General features: G+C 48.5%; 1 protein-coding gene across 1 annotated transcript in view; it reads right to left on the minus strand.

The window, feature by feature from the left end:
• Positions 1-21075, minus strand: part of CACNA1I (calcium channel, voltage-dependent, T type, alpha 1I subunit) — a 441973-nt gene that overhangs the window by 24221 nt on the left and 396677 nt on the right. The window contains exon 29 of the mRNA XM_015419166.1: positions 3557-3635. Within this exon, the coding sequence (XP_015274652.1) occupies positions 3557-3635 (79 nt within the window). The remainder of the gene's footprint in view (positions 1-3556; positions 3636-21075) is intronic.

Raw genomic sequence — 21075 nt, forward strand, 5'->3', positions numbered from 1 at the left:
TGGTCTCCAACGCTGTACTCGCTCATTTCGACGAGTCCCTCCCCGTGGTGCTGGCTTGTGATGCGTCTCCCTATGGAGTGGGGGCGGTCCTGGGTCACTGGCTGGCTGACGGCTGCGAGGTTCCCGTGGCCTATTATTCTTGCACCCTGTCGGCCACGGAGCGTAACTATGCTCAAATTGACAATGAGGCCTTCATGATTGTGGCCGACGTGAAAAAATTTCACAATTTCCTCTATGGCCGGCCGTTCACAATCGCCACTGACCACAAGCCCTTGCTCGGTTTGCTTGCCCCGGACCGCCAAACCCCTCAGATCCTGTCCCCCTGGGTACTCCGCTGGTCTATTATCTTTGCGGGGTACCAGTATACGTTAGTCCACCACCCCGGTAAGGCGATGGGCCATGCCGACGCCTTGAGCCGCCTGCCGCTGCCCTCCTCCTCCGACCCCACACCTGCACATTACGTCGCCCTGCTGGAGGACCTGCCCGTTCACCTGGTACAGGTGGGGGAGGTGGCCCGCCATTCCACCTGGGATCGCATTCTCTCCCGGGTCCTTGACTGGGTAGGGAGGGGATGGCCTGTGGGTCAGATGGGTTCTGAGTTCACGGCATTCGTCGGCTGCTGGGATGAGCTGTCATCCCACAAGGGATGTTTGTTGTGGGGAAGTTGGGTGGTGATTCCGCAACCGCTGCAAGGCCACATACTAACTGCTTTGCACGAGCACCACCCTGGAGTAGTAAGGATGAAAGCCCTGGTCCAGAGTTATGTATGGCGGCCGGGACTAGACTCCCAGATAGAAGACACCGTGAAGTGGTACCAGAAGTGCCAGGAGTCACGGCCAGAGCCCCTGACCACTCCAGTGAGACCCTGGGACTCGTCCCACAAGCCATGGGTGTGACTCCACCTGGACTTTGCAGGGCCATTCCAGGGGCAGATCTTTTTCATCCTGGTAGATGCTTACATGAAATGGTTGAAGGTGATACTTGTCTCCTCCACCTCGTCCCGGTCCACCATCAAAGCAATGTGGCAGATTTTCAGCTCCCACAGAATCCCGGACTCTTTACATCAGCCGAGTTCCTGGAGTTTGTGGAGTACTACGGGATCCAGCACATCTGCTCCGCACCTTTCCACCCTGCTACCAACGGCCAAGTGGAGTGGATGGTTCGCACAATGAAAGAGGCGCTGCGCTGCATGGACTGGGGTGACTGGGACTACAAGCTGGCAGCTTTCCTGTTCGGCCAGTGCACCACCCCGCACTCCACCACCGGCCGCAACTCAGTGGAGCTGCTCAAGGGTCGATGTTTGACGACCCGCTTGGACCACCTCCACCCGGACTCGGCCCCGGATCACAGCGCCTGCCCGGTCGACCAGGAGGCCCAGAGGGGTTTTTTCCCAAAGGACCCGGTCTATGCTTGCAACTACGGCCGGAGTCCCACATGGGTTCCAGCATGAGTGGTTTGGGTGACCGGTCCTCTATCATATGAGGTTGCCAGCAAGGATGGACAGCTTCGGAGGCGGCACATAGATCAGCTCTGCCGCCGAGTTCTGCCTCTGGCCCCAGACAGCACGGATGAGGCTGCCATCTATCCTGGAGGACTGGCAGCCATGGGCCCTCCACTTCCAGCATCCAGCCCGACCCTGGCGGGGAAGACAGCAGCAACCCGGAACCATTGAGCTGCCCAGAGCCCAGCAGCTCGGCTGCCCTGACAGAAATACCCCCAGCGACAACACTGGCCCCGGAGTCCACAAAGACAGTACCAGGAAGCCCCGCTCCGGCTCCAGCCGTCTGCTGCTCCACATGAGAGCATAAGAAGCCCACATACCTCAAGGACTACGTGTGTTCGGGCCAATTGGACCAAGGGGAGAGGGGTGTAGTGTACCCGGGGAAGCCCACGCACGAGGTCGGGCAAACATGTGGTTGGGCGAAGGACCCAAGTTTTGCTTCTAGAGACAATAGCCTAAACAGATCCTAGCACACCTATGGGAAAGCTAGGATCCTAGGAGGGACCTATGGGTCTAGGGGTGCACTGTAGATATCCAATCACGGGTGTGGGTGTGTGTTTGGGTGTGGTGTGAGTTGAGAATATAAGCCAGCCTGCGAGCTGGCAAATGCATCTCTTGTTCTTCCATCTATAATAAAGTATGAGCCTAAATCACTACGCTACGCATCAGTCTTAGTACTTTATATGTTTTGTGCGTGTGCCATGACAATGTCTTTGGGGTTTGCCTGCTTTCGCAGCCCCCAATCCTCTGGCCCCGATCTGGCCAGCAGGGGGAACCTCGCCCCCAAAGTGCCTTGTTTGCGCTAATGTGCCTGGCACAATGACATAACCTGATGGTGACATCGTTGTGCAGGGGATGCTCTATCATTTAAGGAAAAACTCTATGGCTTTTCCTTAAACAATCAAGCATCCCCCCCTGCAATGTGACCTGCACAATGATGTCACCATCAGGTTATGTCATTGTGCCAGGCACATTAGCGCAAACAAGGCACTTTGGGGGCGAGGTTCCCCCTGCTGGCCAGATCGGGGCCAGCGGATTGGGGACTGCGAAAGCAGGCAAACCCCAACCCCTGTTGGGGGAATGGGAACCCTACAATCACAACAGTGTGCTCCTGCTCATAGGCAGGAGCTGAGGCTACATAGGGTTGCCAGCCTCCAGGTGGGGTCTGGAGATCTCCTGGAATTACAACTGATCGCTTAGACTACAGAGATCAGTTCCCCTGGAGAAGATGGCTACTTTGGAGGCTGGATTCTATGGCACTGTTACCCTACTGAGGTTCCTCTCCTCCCCAAATCCTGTTCTCCCCAGGTTTCACTCCCATATCTCCAGGAATTTCCTGACCCAGAGTTGGCAGCCATAGGCCAGAAACTGACTGCCTCCAATTCCTGCAAAAGGGCTGTTACTCTTCCTCAGCTCTTCTTCTGTCTCTAGGGACTTCAGAAAGGAAAGAGCTCCCCAGAATTCCCCCACAGACCACAGTGCAGTACTACTATTTAACAATCCAAATCTACTATAAATTCTCCCAGAGGACGGAAGTGGTGTCAGGCCTCATAGTAACACCCCTCCTTGAACACCATGTGCAAGTGGCAACTAAGGATCCTCCCTGATGCTAAAATACAATAGGATGTGGTTTGAGGGCAGAGAAAATACACTGTCTGAGCGACTGCAGCAGTAGCTAAAAGAAAGACATTTGGATCATCTGCAGCAACTGAGTAATGATTGTGTATTCCCTGAACAATACAACACTCATCTGGGAAGGTCCTTAGTGAACACCGCCCAAGATACAAAATGAAGAATGGTCACTGTCTGTCTTAACAGTTCACTGAGTTAGTTGTATGAAAAACAAGAGCCACCCATATTTGAAACAGTCTAACCATGGATGATAAGTCACGCAAGAGAAACTCTCTGTCACGGTCGATTCTTGGAGAGGACAAAGACAATAGGAAAATTCATGTCTGTTATTCCATCAATGCGAAACATGATACATTACGGGAATCCTTCACTTGTCCTGAATTCTGTGACTCGCCTACATACATTCAGTGTTGGAAAACTCACCAAGCTTTCCAAAGAGCTCCACTCCGAGAGCAGCATAGATGAAAAAAAGGAGCATGAAGAGCAATCCAAGGTTCCCCACCTAGAAAGAAATCATTTCATTGTTAGTCAAGTGCAAGCAATACCAAGTCACATCAGAGACAAGACTCACTGAGAAGAGTGCCTTATTAGGACACATTGCTGACAAACATGGGTCACGAAGGGCCAAACCAGACATGGCACTGGGATACCCATTAAAGGGCTTGCCCAGCATTTTTAAAGGACAGTAGTGGCTGCATGGGGCCAAGCTGGGGGGGAGGGGTGTTAAACCTTCTCTTCCCATGTGATTCTGTCACAGAGGAAGGGATACAGCTCCTTTACCAGCTTTGACAGATTGAAAGTACTTCTGCGGCACTAGCCCTAGGAAGGGGGAAAGACAGGCAAAGACTGGGCGGCTGTTCCCTCTGTGCATTCTGTCAATGTGTGACAGCAGGCATAAATATGTCCCCCCATCTCTTCACAATTGCCTGTTTGTAAATCCTTCCCATGCTTGGAAACATTCGAAAAGCAGCATTCCCAATCATGGGGTGGAAGCCTATGCACAAACACTTCCTCCACAAGTAGGCACAGTACTGATGAGCCAATGGTTGCATGAAAGCAGGGTTAGTGTGTTTGTGTCTGCTCACTCTTTCTGCGCATTGACTGAATGCATGAAGGTTTGATGAGCTCAGGGCTAGGTTGGTTAATCCCTCCCTCTTCCCGCCTAATAGCCTAAGATCATGGTCTCACATGGTTATGTTTACTTTCTAAACAATGCTGGGAAGATCAGGACTGACCCCAGAGGCTCATCTCTTCCTCCCCTACATTTTTCACCATGAGCAAAAATGGTGATTTTGTAAACCAGAATCTAAAACCAGAACCTAAAAAGGTTAGTCAGGAATAGAAAAGGGCCAACTCTTAAAATCTAATCATAAAATATACAAAAATATATATGTGTGTTTATTCAACATAAAGCTTTTAACCTAAGGAACATTTGGAACATTTGGCTGTACAACCTTAGATGAATATATTTATTTACTTATTTATTTATTTTTGGGATTTATATCCCGCCCCATCCAATATACAGCTCTGGGCGGGTAACAAACGGCCATGCCGAAGTTAAAATATGCAAACGAACAACAGCATAATAAAACACAATATCTTGACATAAAATTTGGTGTTGACCAGAGTACCACTGGACATGTGATTTCACTGGAGGCTTCATTTGTATTTCTGTATTTCTTTTCCTTGCCCAGTGGTTAAACTTTGGAACAATTGATCTCTGGTCTTCATTCCATATTTTGTATATGTAGAATTGTATGTATTTTTGCACATCAGCCAATATGTTCTGTATGTATTAGACCTCTGAAGAAGGCCTGTAAAGGCCGAAACGCGTTAGGTCTATCTTATTAGGTCTATCTTATTAGCCCTTGTATGTTTTTATAGTTTTATATGAGGTATGAATGGGCCCTTGTTTGTTATTTTAATTTATGTTGAATAAACACACCTATATATTTTTGTAGATTTTTATGATTAGATTTTTAGAGTTGGCCCTTTTCTATTCCTGACTAACCTTTTTAGGTTCTGAATTCTAGGTTTAGGTTCAGTTTTTTCCCCTTTTTTCTTCTTTGTCGATTTTGTAAACCAACCCTTGATCCATATTAGGGTGGAGGTTTGTGGAAAAGTGAATAGGTGAGGGCATATACGCTCATTACTTATTAATCAGAAGTCAGGAGTAGGCAGGACACAAACACTTGGTCACATGCACAATGGCTGGTTGAATTTGGCCTTGGGCTAGTCACTCAAGAACCAAGGATGGAATCAATGTATCCATACGATCCCAGCTCAAATAATTAACATGAAAACCTCATACTGCTAGATTACTTTTAATCCAAGAAGTTGTTGAACATTTCAAAGGAAAAAATTAACATCTGAAAAACACATGGAACAGGTATGTCTCTTCAGTGACTTTTTGATAAACGGTAGTTTGGTCATGCCCTGACTGAGTGTCATGTCTGAATTTAAACAGTACAACAAACCAGGGCTGTGATCATACTCACAATTAGACCCGACACAGGTGCAAATGCCGGGTGGATTTAAAGGGCATGATCAGACAACAACATCTGGGAAGTGCCTTGCAGCCGTCCACAACCCATTCTGCTCCACTGCAGAAGCAGAGTTAAAAGACACCGGGGAAAACCTGGTAGTAAATGAGTTGTGACGCGCCACGGATGGACCTTCTGGTGTCTGATCACTCCAGCGTGCTCTCATGGTGTTGGGATGGTCTGATCATCAAAGGGATTTTTTTCTCCCTTTGCAGTATGTGCATCATTGCAAACTCCATAGGGAGCCCTTGGTGCAGAGGTGCGATTCATCGATCCCTCAGTTAAGCACATGGGGAAAAAACGGCACACAAAAAATGAATTACCCGCAGTTGCATTTGATCACACACTGATGGACTGCATCCGCAGCTTCAAAGGGAGGTGTGTGTAACTGCGGATCAAATTCCTCTGGAGGAATTAGCCTCGCTTCCCCCCCCCATTTTTTCTGGCGCGTGTGACTGCAACCCAGGATTAGTTATCTGAAACCAAATTTCAACTTAGGTTTGTAGCTGGTTTGTTAACTACAGTTTGTGTTTTCTTGTGACATCTGAATTCGCAAAGCATTATTTATTGAAGAATAACAACCATTGCTGCTGCTTGGCCATAGAGACAGCAATAGAGGAAAGACGAAATCTCTGAGAGGAAGCAGGAAGGAGAAGCAAATAAACCAGGGTTTATTTGTGCACAAACCACAGTTTGTACTTCTATCTGATAGACAAACCAAAGTTTGTTCCATAAATTTAAACAAACCAAACTGATGGTATCTGAATGCAGACTTGGACCCTGTTGTATATGGTAGTACAGTTTTCAGTACATTATTATGAAAAAGTCTGAAACTAGAATGAAAGTATCTGAAATCCTCCACCATCATTTCCAGATCCATACCTATCTGCTCTGGAGACATATTTGAAAGGGGGCTTTCCATGCCACTATTTTAAAACCAGAAATATAAGCAGCTCCCAAAAAAGCAGGTTTTATGCAGTACACAAATGGTACCACCTCCCCCTCTTTCCCAGCTGGTACCACAATTCCATACATTTGTAGTGCAGGTGGGTAGGGGACTGGTGTGGTTTAGAAGGACTGGGTATGTTGAAAGATTGCATCTACTCCTTGAAAAATGGCCCCATGCAGAGACAAAGGGCAAAAAAATAACATGCAGTCAAAAGTTCAGAGAAAAGAGTACTGGAGAAACTGAGCTAATTTTGAGGTACTTGTTCTGCCAGAGTTAATAAATCTTTGAGAATAGAATAATGTTATGGATAATTTGGTTGTCCCCTGAAGAGTCCCTGTGCAAAATATGGAAACTCGACCCAATCACTTACAAGTGAAACATTTTATTACTGCCTTGAGTGAAACTCTCAATGCAGCCTTAAACTGTGACTTTACTGCCTCTATAATGTAACTTTATTAAATGAAGCTTCCCTTAGCCTGTTAAAAGAATAAGGTCCAACAGAAAATGCACAGACCTCCCTGGTGCTCAGAGAACTATCCAGCTCAAGCTCTTCAGAAATATCAGGGGAACATTCTTCTAGTAGCAGACAACTTGATGACCTTGATGGAGAGTCCTGCAAAGTGGGGCATAGCTCAGGGTTTGCATGAAGAGTGTCTCAGGTTCAATACTCTTAAAAGAATCCAGATATGTTCTCTGTTTCAGTTGTTGGAGAGCACCTGCCAGATAGGCCAATCGTCTGATTCAGTGTAAGACAGCTTCAAATGTTTATCTGGTTGCCAGTGCTTTTAAATATCAACATCCAGTCACCAGGACACTGTTCTTCACTTCAGGTTTTGGTGTCATCAGTATGAATAAAATCCAAGGACAGTAGTTGGAGTTCTAACCCAGTGATTGGATGCTGCTATGGTCTGGATGAAGATGGACAAATAGAAGCTGAATCTTGACAAGATGGAGTCCTGGTAGTAGGCAGTAGGCAGTGGGAGTGTCTCATGGGGAACGCACATTCCTATTCTAGACAGGTTAGCATATGCTCTGAAGGAGCAGATGCCTGGGGTCGCTCCTGGATTCTGATCATTCAACGTCCAGACAGCAGCAGTGGCCAGAGGTTGTTTTTGAAAAATCTGTTCAAGCTGATAAACAGGCTGTACCCCTTCCTCAAATACAATCTTGGCCACAGTCATCCAACTAGGCTAGATTACTGCAATGTGTTTTATGCAGGGCTGCCCTTGAAACTTCAGCTCAGACAGAATGTTGTTGCCTGCCTCCATCAGTGGATGGATACAGACAGCATCCTCGTCCAATTCTCATGCGCCTGCCAATATATCCCCAGGGCCAATTTGGTCATTGATCAGGTTACTACTTTCAGGGTTTCCAGTTTGGTGACACACTGGCAGACGCATCTCCCGGACCTCCTGGGGATGTGATCTGTGCACCAGCGGAAAGGGTGTGTGTGATGGGTCGCTACCCCCCCGGAGCCTTGGCAAAAGGCTCTTAGCCATGGGGTTTTTGAGGGGTGGTCTCTTCGCCAGCGCGATGCTGGGGAATTGAGGCACTCCCCCGCCCTGACGGTCCTGCCGCTGAGTGTCCGTATGGATCTAGAGCCGCTGACCGGGACAAGCGTCGGAGATCAAATGTTTTAAACATATGCCGAGCGAGGTCGTATGACCAACAATGAACTGTGAGTCAGGTTAAAGCGAAATGAGAATTTAATAAGAAAGCTACCCCCGGGGAATGGCGAAAAAAGCGAGTGGGGGAGGGGTCCCTCCCATACGCATGAACTAAACAACAAAATACTTAGGGGGGAGCGGAAGAAAAAGCATTGAAATCTGTTTTGAGATACTTACCAGAGCGCGGATAAGTGTATGGGCGTATTTCAGAGACTTTAGCAAGTTTTCATAAAAGTAAATAATCCATAAAGATGGTGGGGGAAGAGGGCAGAGAAAGACAAACCAGTCAAAGTGAAACCAGCCGGCTTGAGCCCTCAACCGGAAGAGACCACCGAGGTCTCCAAAATGTTGGCAGAGTCCTTACACCCTCTGCTGGACCAGATGACTAACATCGAACAACAGCTGGCGAATCTAAATCAGAATCTAGCAACTCAGCAGCTCCAACTGTGACTTTAAAAATAACGGAGCAAACAGCTGAGAAGGTGAAGGAAATGGACGTCAACGCCAAAAAAGTTAAGAAAAAGGTGCAAAAGCTGGAAAAGAAACAAGTCTCTGAAGAATCACAACTTTTACAGCTGCAAATGGAGAAAGCAAATTTGGTTCTACAGTTCCAAGGGGTCCCAGAGTTAAAAGGTGAGAATCTAAAGCAACTTCTGAGTGAAGCATTAGCCCCAGTTACAGATTTGAAAGCGGAGTATCTTGCAAGCGAAATGGATGTGGTCTATAGGTCCTATTCCGTGTACATCAAAAAGAATAATCTGCCTGGGGAAGAAAAAGAATAATCTGCCTGGGGAAATAGTGGCTAGATTCTCAAAGTGACATGTGAGGGATTCTATCCTGAAAGCAACGACAGGAACACCCTTGAAAATCGGAGACAACACCATCAGGATTCTAAAAGACATTCCATTTGAAATAAGGCAAAAGAGAAAGAAATATAAAGATTTAATCCTTTTTCTCCAAACAAATAGCATTGTGTATAGATGGTTAATTCCAGAACGCGTCATTTTCAAACTACATGATAAAAAAAGAAAAGATTGGCTCTGTTTCCAAAGCACGTGAGTTCCTGAGAGTGCAGCTGGGAGAGCCAACTGAGGTCAAGAAGGAAGAAGATGACAGCAAATCCAGTGGCGAATTCGACTCAGGGTCTTCCAACGAGGACTCTCTTTCTGATAAGGGGGCAGCTGCCCCCAAGCGTACATATAAATTGAGGATTAGAAAAGATAAGACAAAATGAAGGCTGAAGGACTCTGAAGTGTGCCTTTAAACTTTAGTTTTATTGTGGGATGCTCTGGGGGTTCTCTTGAATGGTTAAAACTTTGGATAAAAAGATACAAAATTTAGCATAGCCGACTATGTTCAAAGTAATATTAGCAATTTAAGATTAACATTTATACAAGCTGTTGTGATGATCTCCTATTCTTGGGGTTTTAGTTAGTTGTGGTTTTCTTTCCTTTCTCCCTAGATGTAGTTACCCCTTCCCAATTATCCGTTGTAGTTTGTAGAATATAAAAAAATGCAATAAAAAATCCCCTCCGGGGCCCCCCCCCAAAAAAGGTTACTACTTTCAAATCCCTACTTTAAAATGTGCCATGCCATCAATGTTCTTACTTTTCTCAGTGTTTAAACTTTTGAACTAGAACTTTTAAGTGTAGCCCATACATTTTGTACTCCCTTTTATTTTCATACTGGATTTGTTTGTTGAGGCAGTTGTGTTTATTCAGTGGGGTTTTTTTTTTAATTAGCCTTTTGTTGTAAATTGTCCCAAATAGTTCTTTTTCAGAAAAGTGATACATATAATTTTATTTAAAAAATGAAATTAATTAATGCTTTGCACATTAAACATTGTGATTGCTCTCGCTTAAACTCAGCATTCCTGGGAGATTATAAAACAGTAAGCCAAGATGGGTCATGCTGAGGAGAAAGGTAAGTGACCTTTTCAGCATTGATCACCACATCAGAAACACAAGATGACCTGGACATTCTCAGCTGTCAGTTGCTGCTCCTGTGAGTTACCTCAAATGCCATAGTGGAATGTGCACGACATTCACAAGAACTCGGTGGTTACTCTCAACTAAATCCCTCGAGTGGATAGTCATTGTATAGTCATTGTAGAAGAAGAAGAAGAGAGAAGATAAGAGATTGGATTTATACCTTGCCCTTCACTTGGAGTCTCAGAGCGGCTTACAAACTCCTTTCCCTCCCCCTCCCCACAACAGACACCCTGTGAGGTGGGTGGGGCTGAGAGAACTCTGACACAAAGTGCTCTTTTTCAAGGACAGCTGTGCCAGAGCTTGTGACTGACCCAAGGTCACATCAGCAGGTGCAAGTGGAGGAGTGGGGAATCAAACCCGGTTCTCCCAGGTTAGAGTCTGCACACCTAACCACTACACCAAACTGGCTCTCAAACTGGCTTATTGTAATGGATAAGAATGTCTTTACCTCTAGCTACTATGGCTATTACAGCAACAAAAAGAGCTAAACTTTTAAACAGGAAGCTGGGCTTCTCCAGCACCTGGCAAAATGATTGAGTCATGCACTGACAACAAAAAATCTATGACTTGCATATAGTGTTAAGGTTGCCAGAAGGCCTGAAGAGGCTTCTTTAATAGAGGCCTATTGTGTGGAAGGAGCTGCGGTGGCTCAAGTGGTTAAGATGCTGAACTGCAGGCTGTGGAAGGTCAGTAGTTCAGCAGTTCGAGACCCGGGTGCCGCATGATGGAGTGAGCTCCCATCTCTAGTTCCAGCTCCTGCCAACCTAGCAGTTCGAAAGCAAGAAATTGCAAGTAGATAAATAGGTAACACTTCAGTGGGAAGGTAACAGCGTTCCGTGTGCCTTGGTGTTTAGTCATGCCGGCCACATGACCACGGAAACATCTTCGGACAGCGCTGGCTCTTCGGCTTTGAAACGGAGATGAGCACCGCAACCCTAGAGTCGGATTCGACTGGCTTTCGAGCAAGGGAACCTTTACCTATTGTGTGGAAATGGGCAGTTGAAGCTTTTTTGTGGTGTGAAGGTACATAACATCACCTGGCAGATAACATCTCTGTAAACCTATATTTAAAGGACATTTTCCTCCAGGCAGCTGCCAGTCCTATGACCTTGTCTGTAACCTGTTCCATGACTATGAACCAATTCACACGTTCATTTTTGTTGTGGTACGATCCTCACAAGTTGGATTAATTGTCTCAGTGCCATTAGGAGCACCATTTGTTTGAAACTGCCCTTAAGTGAAAAAACAATTATGCTTCTATACGATAAAGAAAAATCCACGTTTGGAAGGGTTTTCTTTGCTATGGTAACTTGAGAAATTGCTGACGTGGGATAATTTCACTAAAGCAGCTCCTCACGTGAAACCGAGATGGCAATATGGGGATTTTACCACTTCAGAAATGTTCATGTCAGTCAGCCTGGAGAAAATATATAAAGCAGGAAAAGCTCCGTGGCTGAGGCACAGGGCAGAAATCCAGAAGATTTAGCTCAGCTCCAGGCTCTGGCACAGATGCCACATTTGAGCTGGGGAACAGCAGACACTCTGTGCCATAATTCCCTTCATTTGTCAACTGAGGGTAGAAAACTTGTGTTGTCTGTTTCCATTATGCAGTTTGGGCAATGGATGGCCCTTCCCCAAACTACATAATTTGTACACACAGAAGGCCACGGCTTTAATCTGCAATCTGGAACAACAATTAATGGCCTTGCATTATGGGACTTAGCTGGGAACACTTTGGAGATAGGAATGTGAGACGTGCAGGATCAAATCAATGAGCCAAACTAGACAACAGTGAGAGATTCCTCCATATGGGTATCTCTGTGTTTCCCGCTGTGGGGCAAGTAGCAGCATGAGGGAGAGAGAGATTTCCACTGGGCAATAATGTGAGCAAAAGGGTTAATCCCTCCTCCTCCTTTTCCAAAGCACTGAACTTTTTTGGGAGCCCCTGGGGTTGCTATTAGTAGCTTTAAAAAACCAGGGGAGATCCAGTCATAGGCTTCCCACTGTCTCATCAAATTCTGCCTTCAGCTTTACCTCACTCACAACCACTGACAACTTATCTGACAAATTCCTTTAATTTTCAGGCAGCGGAGAAGATAGCCCGCCTCTTTGGGGCTTCCTGAATGAGTGATCTGATTTATGATCAGTAGACTTCTTTGGCGCCATTATTCCATCCTTAGCCATTCTCTCCAAAGAAGCAGAGCTTGCTCACTCCCTCCACACCTACTCAAGCCACTAATCCATCACAGGGGCTTCTTCGGCTGATTTCGGTGAAAGCAAGAACATCAATACCTCAGATATCTCTTGAGAAGCTGCCATTTGCAAATCATGAAAATACCCCCCCCTCCAGCTGCTGCCTTTCAGGTGACATTTCTCTCCACGCAAAGCAAGACCCAGTAGGAGGAGGCGTCGCTTCTCAGGGGAGAGGAATCTTTAGAACTGAATAGGAACGAGGAAGAAGGAAATAGGCAAAAAGAGCAGGAAGATTCAGACGCAGAGAGAAGTCTGTTCCTATTCTTCCTTTAAAATAGTTTCTATTTGGTACGCCAGCTTTACAATAATGTGAAAATAACTCAGAGGAAACCATACATGAGCCAAGTAAAAGCATATGGAAGTGAGCAAGTGAGGGGCAAAACAAGGGGAACACCAGAGACTCTGTTTTTCCACTGTTCGTGCTGAGGGAGGAAGGGGAGCGAAACAGTCTTGCATGTGTGTTTTTGGCTTAGGTAGGCGGGAAGAATCAATGGCAGGGTTGCCAGCCACCAGATTAGGCCTGAAGATCTCTCGGTATTATAATTCATCTCCTGCAGGGGTCTTTTTGTAGAAAAAGAGCTGCCGGAGCTCATTAGCATAACTCATTAGCATATGCCACACCCCCTGACATCACCGGAAGTGTGTCATAAGGCCACCCCCCCTGACCCCTTGGAGGAAATGGGGGCAGGGAAGAAATCTATCATTTGTTTGTTTTGTGGCTAAACGTCGCTAACAAAGAAAGGGGAAACGTGGTATTTTACATTTCATGAGTTGTGGAACGCCCACCATGAAAGAAGCTGGGTGTCCCAGAGCTCGTGAGGAGGAGGAGGAGGAGCGTTTGGGGAAACTGCAGCTGTCTTTAGAAGAACATCACCTCCCCCCCCTTTTCTTTCACGGTTTCTTTTCCCCTCCTTCGTATTGCTCCTGACCCAGCAAAGCAGCATTTCCGTTCAGCCAGAGGATCCTCCTTTCGAATTGACATCTTTTGTGGACAGCGAAATAAGGGCAGGGCGCGTCCCCCCCCCACTGCCCTCTGGCCCCTCCAGCCAGCTTCACCGGGGCCTCTTCCCTCTATTTGCCCGTCTGCCCCATCACCGCCTGGCCGAGACGGCGCATGTCCGGAGCCTCCATCGCCCCTTTATCCGCGCCCTCCCACTCCACTTTCGGGTTCGATTTTTGAATTTCCCACTCCCTCTTTCCTTTCCCCACCCAGAAACCCAGAGCTGCAGGGAGACCTGGGAACCGTAGTTTCTTGGAAGCCTGCGTGAAATCCAGCCGTGCGCCACAGACTGATTCGCGCCCCGGACGGGCACGCATCTTCCAGTATTGGGGGGGGGAATCAGAGTACCGCCAAGGTAAAATGTGGCTTGTCTCCCCTCGTGGCCCTTCTGCGTGTGCGGGATCTGTGTGCTGCAGGCTCTCCTGGTTGATGGGAGCATGCCAGCAACCAGGGGTCTTTTTGTCTGTCTCGTTGCTGCCTGTCTCGTCACTCAGCCCCCCCCTTCGGCCGATGTTGGCTCGCATGGGTGGCGGGCGGCGACGCCTCCTCGCCCCACTGCCCAGTGCCATCCCGGGGTTCGGGGCAAGGAGGCGTCACCGCCCGCTGCGCGAGCGAGCCAACATCGGCCGGAGCAGGGGGGCTGAGCGACGAGACAGACAAAAAGACTCCCGGTTGCTGGCATGCTCCCGTCAACCAGGAGAGCCTGCAGCAAACAGATCCAGCACACGCAGAAGGGCCACGAGGGGAGATTAGAAAGACGGATCCTCTGGCTGAATGGAAATGCTTCTTTGCTGGGTCAGGAGCGATACGAAGGAGGGGAAAAGAAACTGTGAAAGCAAGGGGGGAGGTGACGGGGATGGCACGAGCGGTGGGGTGAGGAGGCGTCGCCGACCATGCGAGCCAACTTCGGCCAGAGCGGGGGGGCTGAGTGACGAGAGGCAGTGCCCAGAGAGAAAGCGCAGCTCCCCGGCCCTCCTCTACCACCGCAGCTGCTCCATCCTGGCAAGGGGCGATGGGGCGAGGAAGAGGCGTTGCTCACCGAGGGTGGGGCCGGCTCAGGGACCCGGCCGCTGTTGCCTCCGGCGCCTCCTTCTCCTCCACCTACAGCCACCTGGAGAAGCGGCCCCTGCTGGCGCCGCCCAATTCCCCTGCCTCCTTGTGAGTCGCCCGGGTGAGACACGGCCTACTGGCAGGGCTGGCTGCTGGGAGCAGGGGGCGGGGCTTGGTCATGTGACCACCCCGCCCCCTGGACTGGTCACTCCCGGAGCGGAGCTCCGGAGAGCTCCAGCCCCATGAGACCCCTGATCTCCTGCTGACAGAGATCAGTTCCCCTGGAGAAAATAGCTGCTTTGAAGGGCGGGCTCTGTGGCATTGTACCAACTAAGGTCCCACCCCTCCACCAACCCCGCCTCCTCAGGCTCCATCTCCCATATCTCCAGGAATTTCCCACCCCAAAGAGCTGGCAATCCTAATCAGTGGAAGGAGTCAAGATTGCCACTTCAACTCTAATATGGCCCTAATCAGTTAGTTGCTAGCCATGACCATGCTCTTTTTTCTGGCTCTGTTATAAACAGGTCTATGCTTACTATGCACCTCCACACATGTGCTTGCACAAAACTTCCTCTTGCCTTGCTTCACGTTTCTTACATCAACTGCTGTTGGTCTCACGCCCTCCCCCACCAACTTTGCTCTGTGCTCTGCTTTCTCACTTCATAAGAACATAAGAAAAGCCCTGCTGGATCAGATCCACAGTCCATCTAGTCCAGCATCCTGTCTCACACAGTGGCCAACCAGTTCCTCTGGACAGTCAACAACAGGGCATAGAGGCTGAGGTCTTCCTCTGATGTTGCCTCCTGGCTCTGGGATTCAGAGGTTTAGTGTCTCTGAATGTGGAGGTTCCCCTCAGTCACCATGGCTAGTAGCCATTGATAGACTTATCCTCCCTGAATCTATCTAATCCCCTTTTAAAGCTGATTATTCTTGTGGCCATCACTGCATCCTCTGGCAGCAAATTCCACATTTCAATCACTCTCTGTGTAATGTAGTATTTCCTTTTGTCCACCCTGAACCTTACTGCCCATCAGTTTCACTGGATGTCCTTGAGTTCTAGTATTTGGGGAGAGGGAGAAAAAATGTCTCTCAGTCAACTCTCTCCACTCCATGCATAATTTTATAAGCCTCTATCATGTCCCCCCTTAGTTGTCTCTTTTCTAAACTGAAAAAGTCTGAGACACTTCAGCCTTTCCTCATAGGGAAGCATCATCTTGGTTGCCCTCCTCTGTACTTTTTTCTAGCTCTTTTTTGAGATATGATGATCAGAACTTTACACAGTATTTCAAATGAGGCCGCACCATAGATCTATACAGGGGCATTACAATATTGGCTGTTTTATTCTCAACCCCTTTCCTAATAATCCCTAACACGGAGTTTGCCTTTTTCACTGCTGCAGCACACTGGGCTGACACTTTCACTGAGCTATCCACTACGACCCCAAGATCATTTCCCCTCTCAGTCTCAGCAAGTTCAGACCCCACTAAGCCTGCACTTGAAGTTGGGATTTTTTTTTGTCCCAAATGTGTGTCACCTTACACTTACCAACACTGAACTTCATTTGCCACATTGTCACTCACTCACCCAGTTTGTGGAAGTCCTCTTGGAGTTCTTCACGGTCAGCCTTAGTTTTCACCACCCTGAAGAATTTTGTGTCATCTGCAAATCTGGTTACTCACCCCTAGTTCCAGGTCATTTCTGAATAAATTAAATAGTACCAGCCCCAGTATCAATTCTTGTGGGATGTCACTGCTTTCTTCCCGCCATTGTGAGAGTGTTGCACTTACCTGTAACTGTTGTTCATCTAGTTGTCTCTGTGCAGGCACACATGGGTACTGTGCACACACGCCAGCGGCCAGAAGATTTCTTAGTTAGCTTAGTAACAAAGCAGGAGGGGCCCTTCCCAGCTGCAGCCACTGAAGCCATTTCCCTGCCTAATGATCACATGCTCCTGGGAGGGGCCCCTCTCCCTCCCTCAGTTCTCCTTGGCCATTGCTATGAGCCAAAATACAGAGTTAAAGAGCTCACAGTGGGGTAGGAGGGAGGGATGTGTTCCTGCACAGAGACAACTAGATGAACAACAGTTACAGGTAAGTGCAACACTGTTTTCATCATCATTGTTCTGTGCAGTCCCACATGAGAGACTAGCAAGCTGTCTTACCAGGTGATAGGGTGAGTGATTCACTGGAGTATCGAATGCAACACTGCTGTCCCCACTGAGGTCTCCCTTCTTGTGTTAATGTCCACAGAGTAGTGCTTTATGAAGGTGTCTGCAGATGACCATGTTGCTTTCTTACAAATATCAGCCACTGGGACGCCTTGTCTAAAAACAGTGGATGTTGCCTGAGCTCTTGTGGATTGTGCACGTAAATTTAAAGGGCACTGCACTGATGCCAACTCGTAGGCTTTCCTGATAGTAGAAGCAGCCCACCTAGAGACTGTTTGAGGTGACGCAGTTTTTCCCTTTGAGGGGCCAGCAAAACAGAGAAACAATTGTGGGTTCTTCCTAAACTCACTGGTTCTCTTTAAATAAAATAACACAGGCCATGTTTAACACCTAATGTGTGTAGCTTTCTTTCCGCTTCAGATGAAGGGAGTGGGGAAAAGGTGGGAAGTGAGATGTCCTCACCCAGGTGGGACTTAGAGACTACTTTTGGTAAAACTTTCTGGTCGTGGAACTTTATGGAAGGGTAGTCACCCCTAAGGGTAGCAATTTTTCCAACTCTCCTGGTGGATGTAATAGCCACTAAGAAGGAAACCTTGAAGGAAGGGTGATCAAGAGAGCAGGGGGCCAATGGTTCAAAGGGAGGTTCCATTTAAAGGGACCACAGAGACACCATAGGTGTCCTTGAAGGGTACAGATTGTTCAGGCCCTTGAGGAATTTCTTTGAGGAAAGACTTCCCTTCTATCACTGCGTGGAAGGCAGAGATTGCTGCCAAATGCACCTTAATAGAGGATACCGATAACCCTGGGTTCTTTAAGCACAGCAAATATTCTAGGACCAGTGACAGTGGACAGTTAATAGGCAGAAAACCCTTGTATGTCAGCCAACAGGTGAAACTTTTCCACTTGTAGGAATAGGAGAGCCTGGTTGAAGGTCTCCAAGCATTGATAAGAACAGACTTCACAGACTGTGAGAAGGGATGTTCTCTGGAACTAGGAGCCAGGTGGTCAGGTGCAGATTCTCCACCTATTGGCGGGAAGAGCCCTGTACAGTGAATAGGTCTGGAACCTGAGGTAGGTGTATGTATACACCTTTTGACATGCATAGCAAGACCTGGAACCAAGTTTGTCTGGGCCAGAAGGGGGTGACTAACATACAGTGGGAGTCGTCTCTGACCAACTTGGCTACCACCTTCCCTATCAGGGGGATGGGAGGAAGGGCATAAAAGCATGTCTGATTCCAAATCATCTGAAAAGCATCACCTAGGGACAATCAATCAAGGCCCGCTCTCAAGCAGAAAAAGGGGGCCTTGGTGCTGAGCCTTATGGCAAAAAGATCTATCATCGGGGATCCCCACTGAGTAAAGATGGGGGATATGTAGTGTCGCTGTATAGACCACTCATGTGTAGGTTCTCCAAGTCTGCTGAGGAGATCCACTGTCATGTTTTCTGAGCCTGGTTCCCTTTTGGTTCAAGTGAAGCTCGTCTCTTTTGTACAGGTTTGGCTTGTCCCAGAGAGTTCCCCAGTGCCTAACAAATCGAAACCCTTCCTCCCAGTGCCACTTTCTCATCCACACACTAAGACCCCTGATCTGTGCCTGTATAGCTGGCCGTGCATGTGGAATGCAACTTTTGAGGTCCTGGTTTTTAGCTTTCTGCTGAGTAACCTAAATTTTTCCTCTAGAACCACACAACGAAATTTTCCAACGTCATTGGTCCAACATGCGCCATGACTGCTGACTTGTCCCCAGCACTATCTATCAACCTACCTAGACAGTGTGTGATGTCTAGGACCTTTGCACCGGGCAGACAAATCACCATGTGGTCACAACGCCTGTCACAGACCCAACTCTTGATATTCCTAATGATCGAATCACCTGCTACCAGAAGCCCACCTCCCCCCAGCCCCCTAGGGGCACCCGTGGTGCGAGAGGAAATCGGTCTATCGCCCAAGGAAGGGGTCCCTTATTTTATTTATTTTCTTTTATTAAATTTATATCCCACCCTCCCCACATAGAGGCTCAGGGTGGGTTCCAAACATACAGATCTGCAAATAATGATTTACAATTAAAAACATATACATCAATAACAACCATTAATTCACTGAAATCACTGAAACACTAAACATACAATATGCCTCAACAGATTATGTTAATTCCAGCAATATTGTAGTTCCAGTTGGCTTCTAGGATCTGCAGTCACTGCGGGGGGGGGGGAGATCGAAGTGGATGCCTGCTGCCTCAACTAAAGCCTGGTGGAAGAGCTCCATCTTACAGGCCCTGCAGAATTGTAACAGGTCCTATAAGGTAGCTCATTCCACCAGGTAGGGGCCAGGGCCCCTGGCCATATAGGGCTTCTAAGGGATCACATCTCTCCTCCTCAGACTGACACCCTCCACCCTGGAGACTCTCACTCTACACAACAACAGAAGAGCTGTCAGCACTGGAGTAGAACTGTTCTAGTAAGCCTGTGATGTTCTCTTCCCCAAACCTGTCTCTCTGCCTCAGCTTTTCCAGGTTGGCAACCCTAGCCTCAAGGGAACGAACCTGCTCCCTGAGAGCTACAAGCTCCATGCAGTGACCATATACCCAAGATTTCCAGCCAGTGGGTAGATAATCGTACATACGGCACTCTCTGCAAAACACTTGATAGCCTCCACTCCCCTGCTGGCTTTCTTTATAAATGGTCAGTGGTTTAAATGTATCTAGAGTGATGCAGGGTCCTCAAGCCTAATCCCCACTCTCACCGTTTGGCTTGTAACAAAGGCTTGCGCCTCTGCCTAGGAGGAGCCTTGCAGTTCAGAGGCCCACAGGCCCCATCTCCCAGCAGCAAAAGCAGAGGGCGAGGCCTGCAATCAGCACCAAGCAAACAGACCTTTCTCAATGAGCAACAGACCAGACAAAAGACCCAGACAGACCCAGACAAAAACACCACTCTCCAGCAGGCTACAAGCACCCACTCACCCTCAGACTGTCATCACACAAAGCAACCTCAGTAAATGCTCCCAGGGAGTTTAGCAGTTTAGGAAAGGGGGAAAAACACTCACTCACTTTATTTATGTATTTATATTTATAAATCAGACTTTTAGATCACCCTCCTCTGTACACGCAAGGCTCAGGGAAGTGAACAACAGTACAAGAACACATTTATGAGTCAGTAAAAGTTAAAAACAAAAGCAATTTAAAACAATTCCAAAACAATTTCAGATGGTGCTAAATAATAACCAAGTTATTATTTGGTTTGGGTGGCATCCAGCTGGCAACCCATCAACAGACATAGCTGAGTGTCATCATACTAACTTCAGGAGTGTTATGTAGTGGGTAGCCGCATGGATGAATGACAGACAACGACGTGGTGCATAGCACGCTTTATTAGCACACAACAAGACAAAAGGGATAAACGGCCGGCAGGCCAACTATATACACGCCTGGGGACCGCCCCTGGTCACCATTGGTGGGTTCAAATCTCCCGCCACGGATCCCATTGGTTCCCCAGTGGAGGGACTAGGATCCTAGTCCCCATTGTTGTTTCGGACTGAAGCTTGGGCATATGCGCTGACCTCCGGTGGCGGTCAGCGGACACTACACCCCTCCCCCCATAGTCCGGACCTTGCCCTATGAAACATAGTCTTTCAGGTACGCTGGGGGCTGTCGTACCCTTGCTGAGCGTCTGGGTCCCTGTGCCGGGGCCTTGGGAGGCCTGACCTCCGGAGTGGGCGTTAAAGGTGGCGCCGGGGCTTCCGCGGCCGCAGGTTCTGGCTCAGGGGGCCTCTCTTCTGTAGACGGGGGCTGGGTGCTCCAGAGTGAGTTCTCTGGTGCAGGCGGGGTGATATCTGGGGCCTCCGGGGAGTCCTCCTCTAGTTCAGTCTGCTGTCTCGGTACCTCTGCCTGCCCGTGATCTGGAAGCATTCGCTGCCTGAGATGGTCGATGTGCCTCCTGAGGATCTGGCCGCATTCTGTGGACACCTCATACATGACGGTGCCCGTCGGCCTGACGATGCGGCCTGCGAGCCACTTAGGTCCCCTGCCAAAGTTCTCGGCAAACACCGGCTCCTCGGGGAAGAACCCGCGGGGTGCTTCCCTCTGCTCCGTGGGGTTACGTTGGGCCGGCACTCGATCCGGGTGCAAGCGGTCCAACAGGATCGTGGGCCTCCGGCCCATCAACAGCTCGGCTGGGCAGCGGCCGCTTACCGGGTTAGGCGTCGTCCGTTGCGCCAGGAGGAACCGGGCGATGCGGGCCTCCCAGTCCCCCTCCGCTAGGCGGCTGAGGGCCTCCTTCGCCGTCCTGACCATGCGCTCGGCTTGGCCGTTGGATGCCGGGTGGAA

The sequence above is a fragment of the Gekko japonicus genome, unplaced genomic scaffold, assembly GCF_001447785.1.
Source record: "Gekko japonicus isolate JY-2015 unplaced genomic scaffold, Gekko_japonicus_V1.1 scaffold37, whole genome shotgun sequence".
Taxonomy (NCBI): Eukaryota; Metazoa; Chordata; class Lepidosauria; order Squamata; family Gekkonidae; genus Gekko; species Gekko japonicus.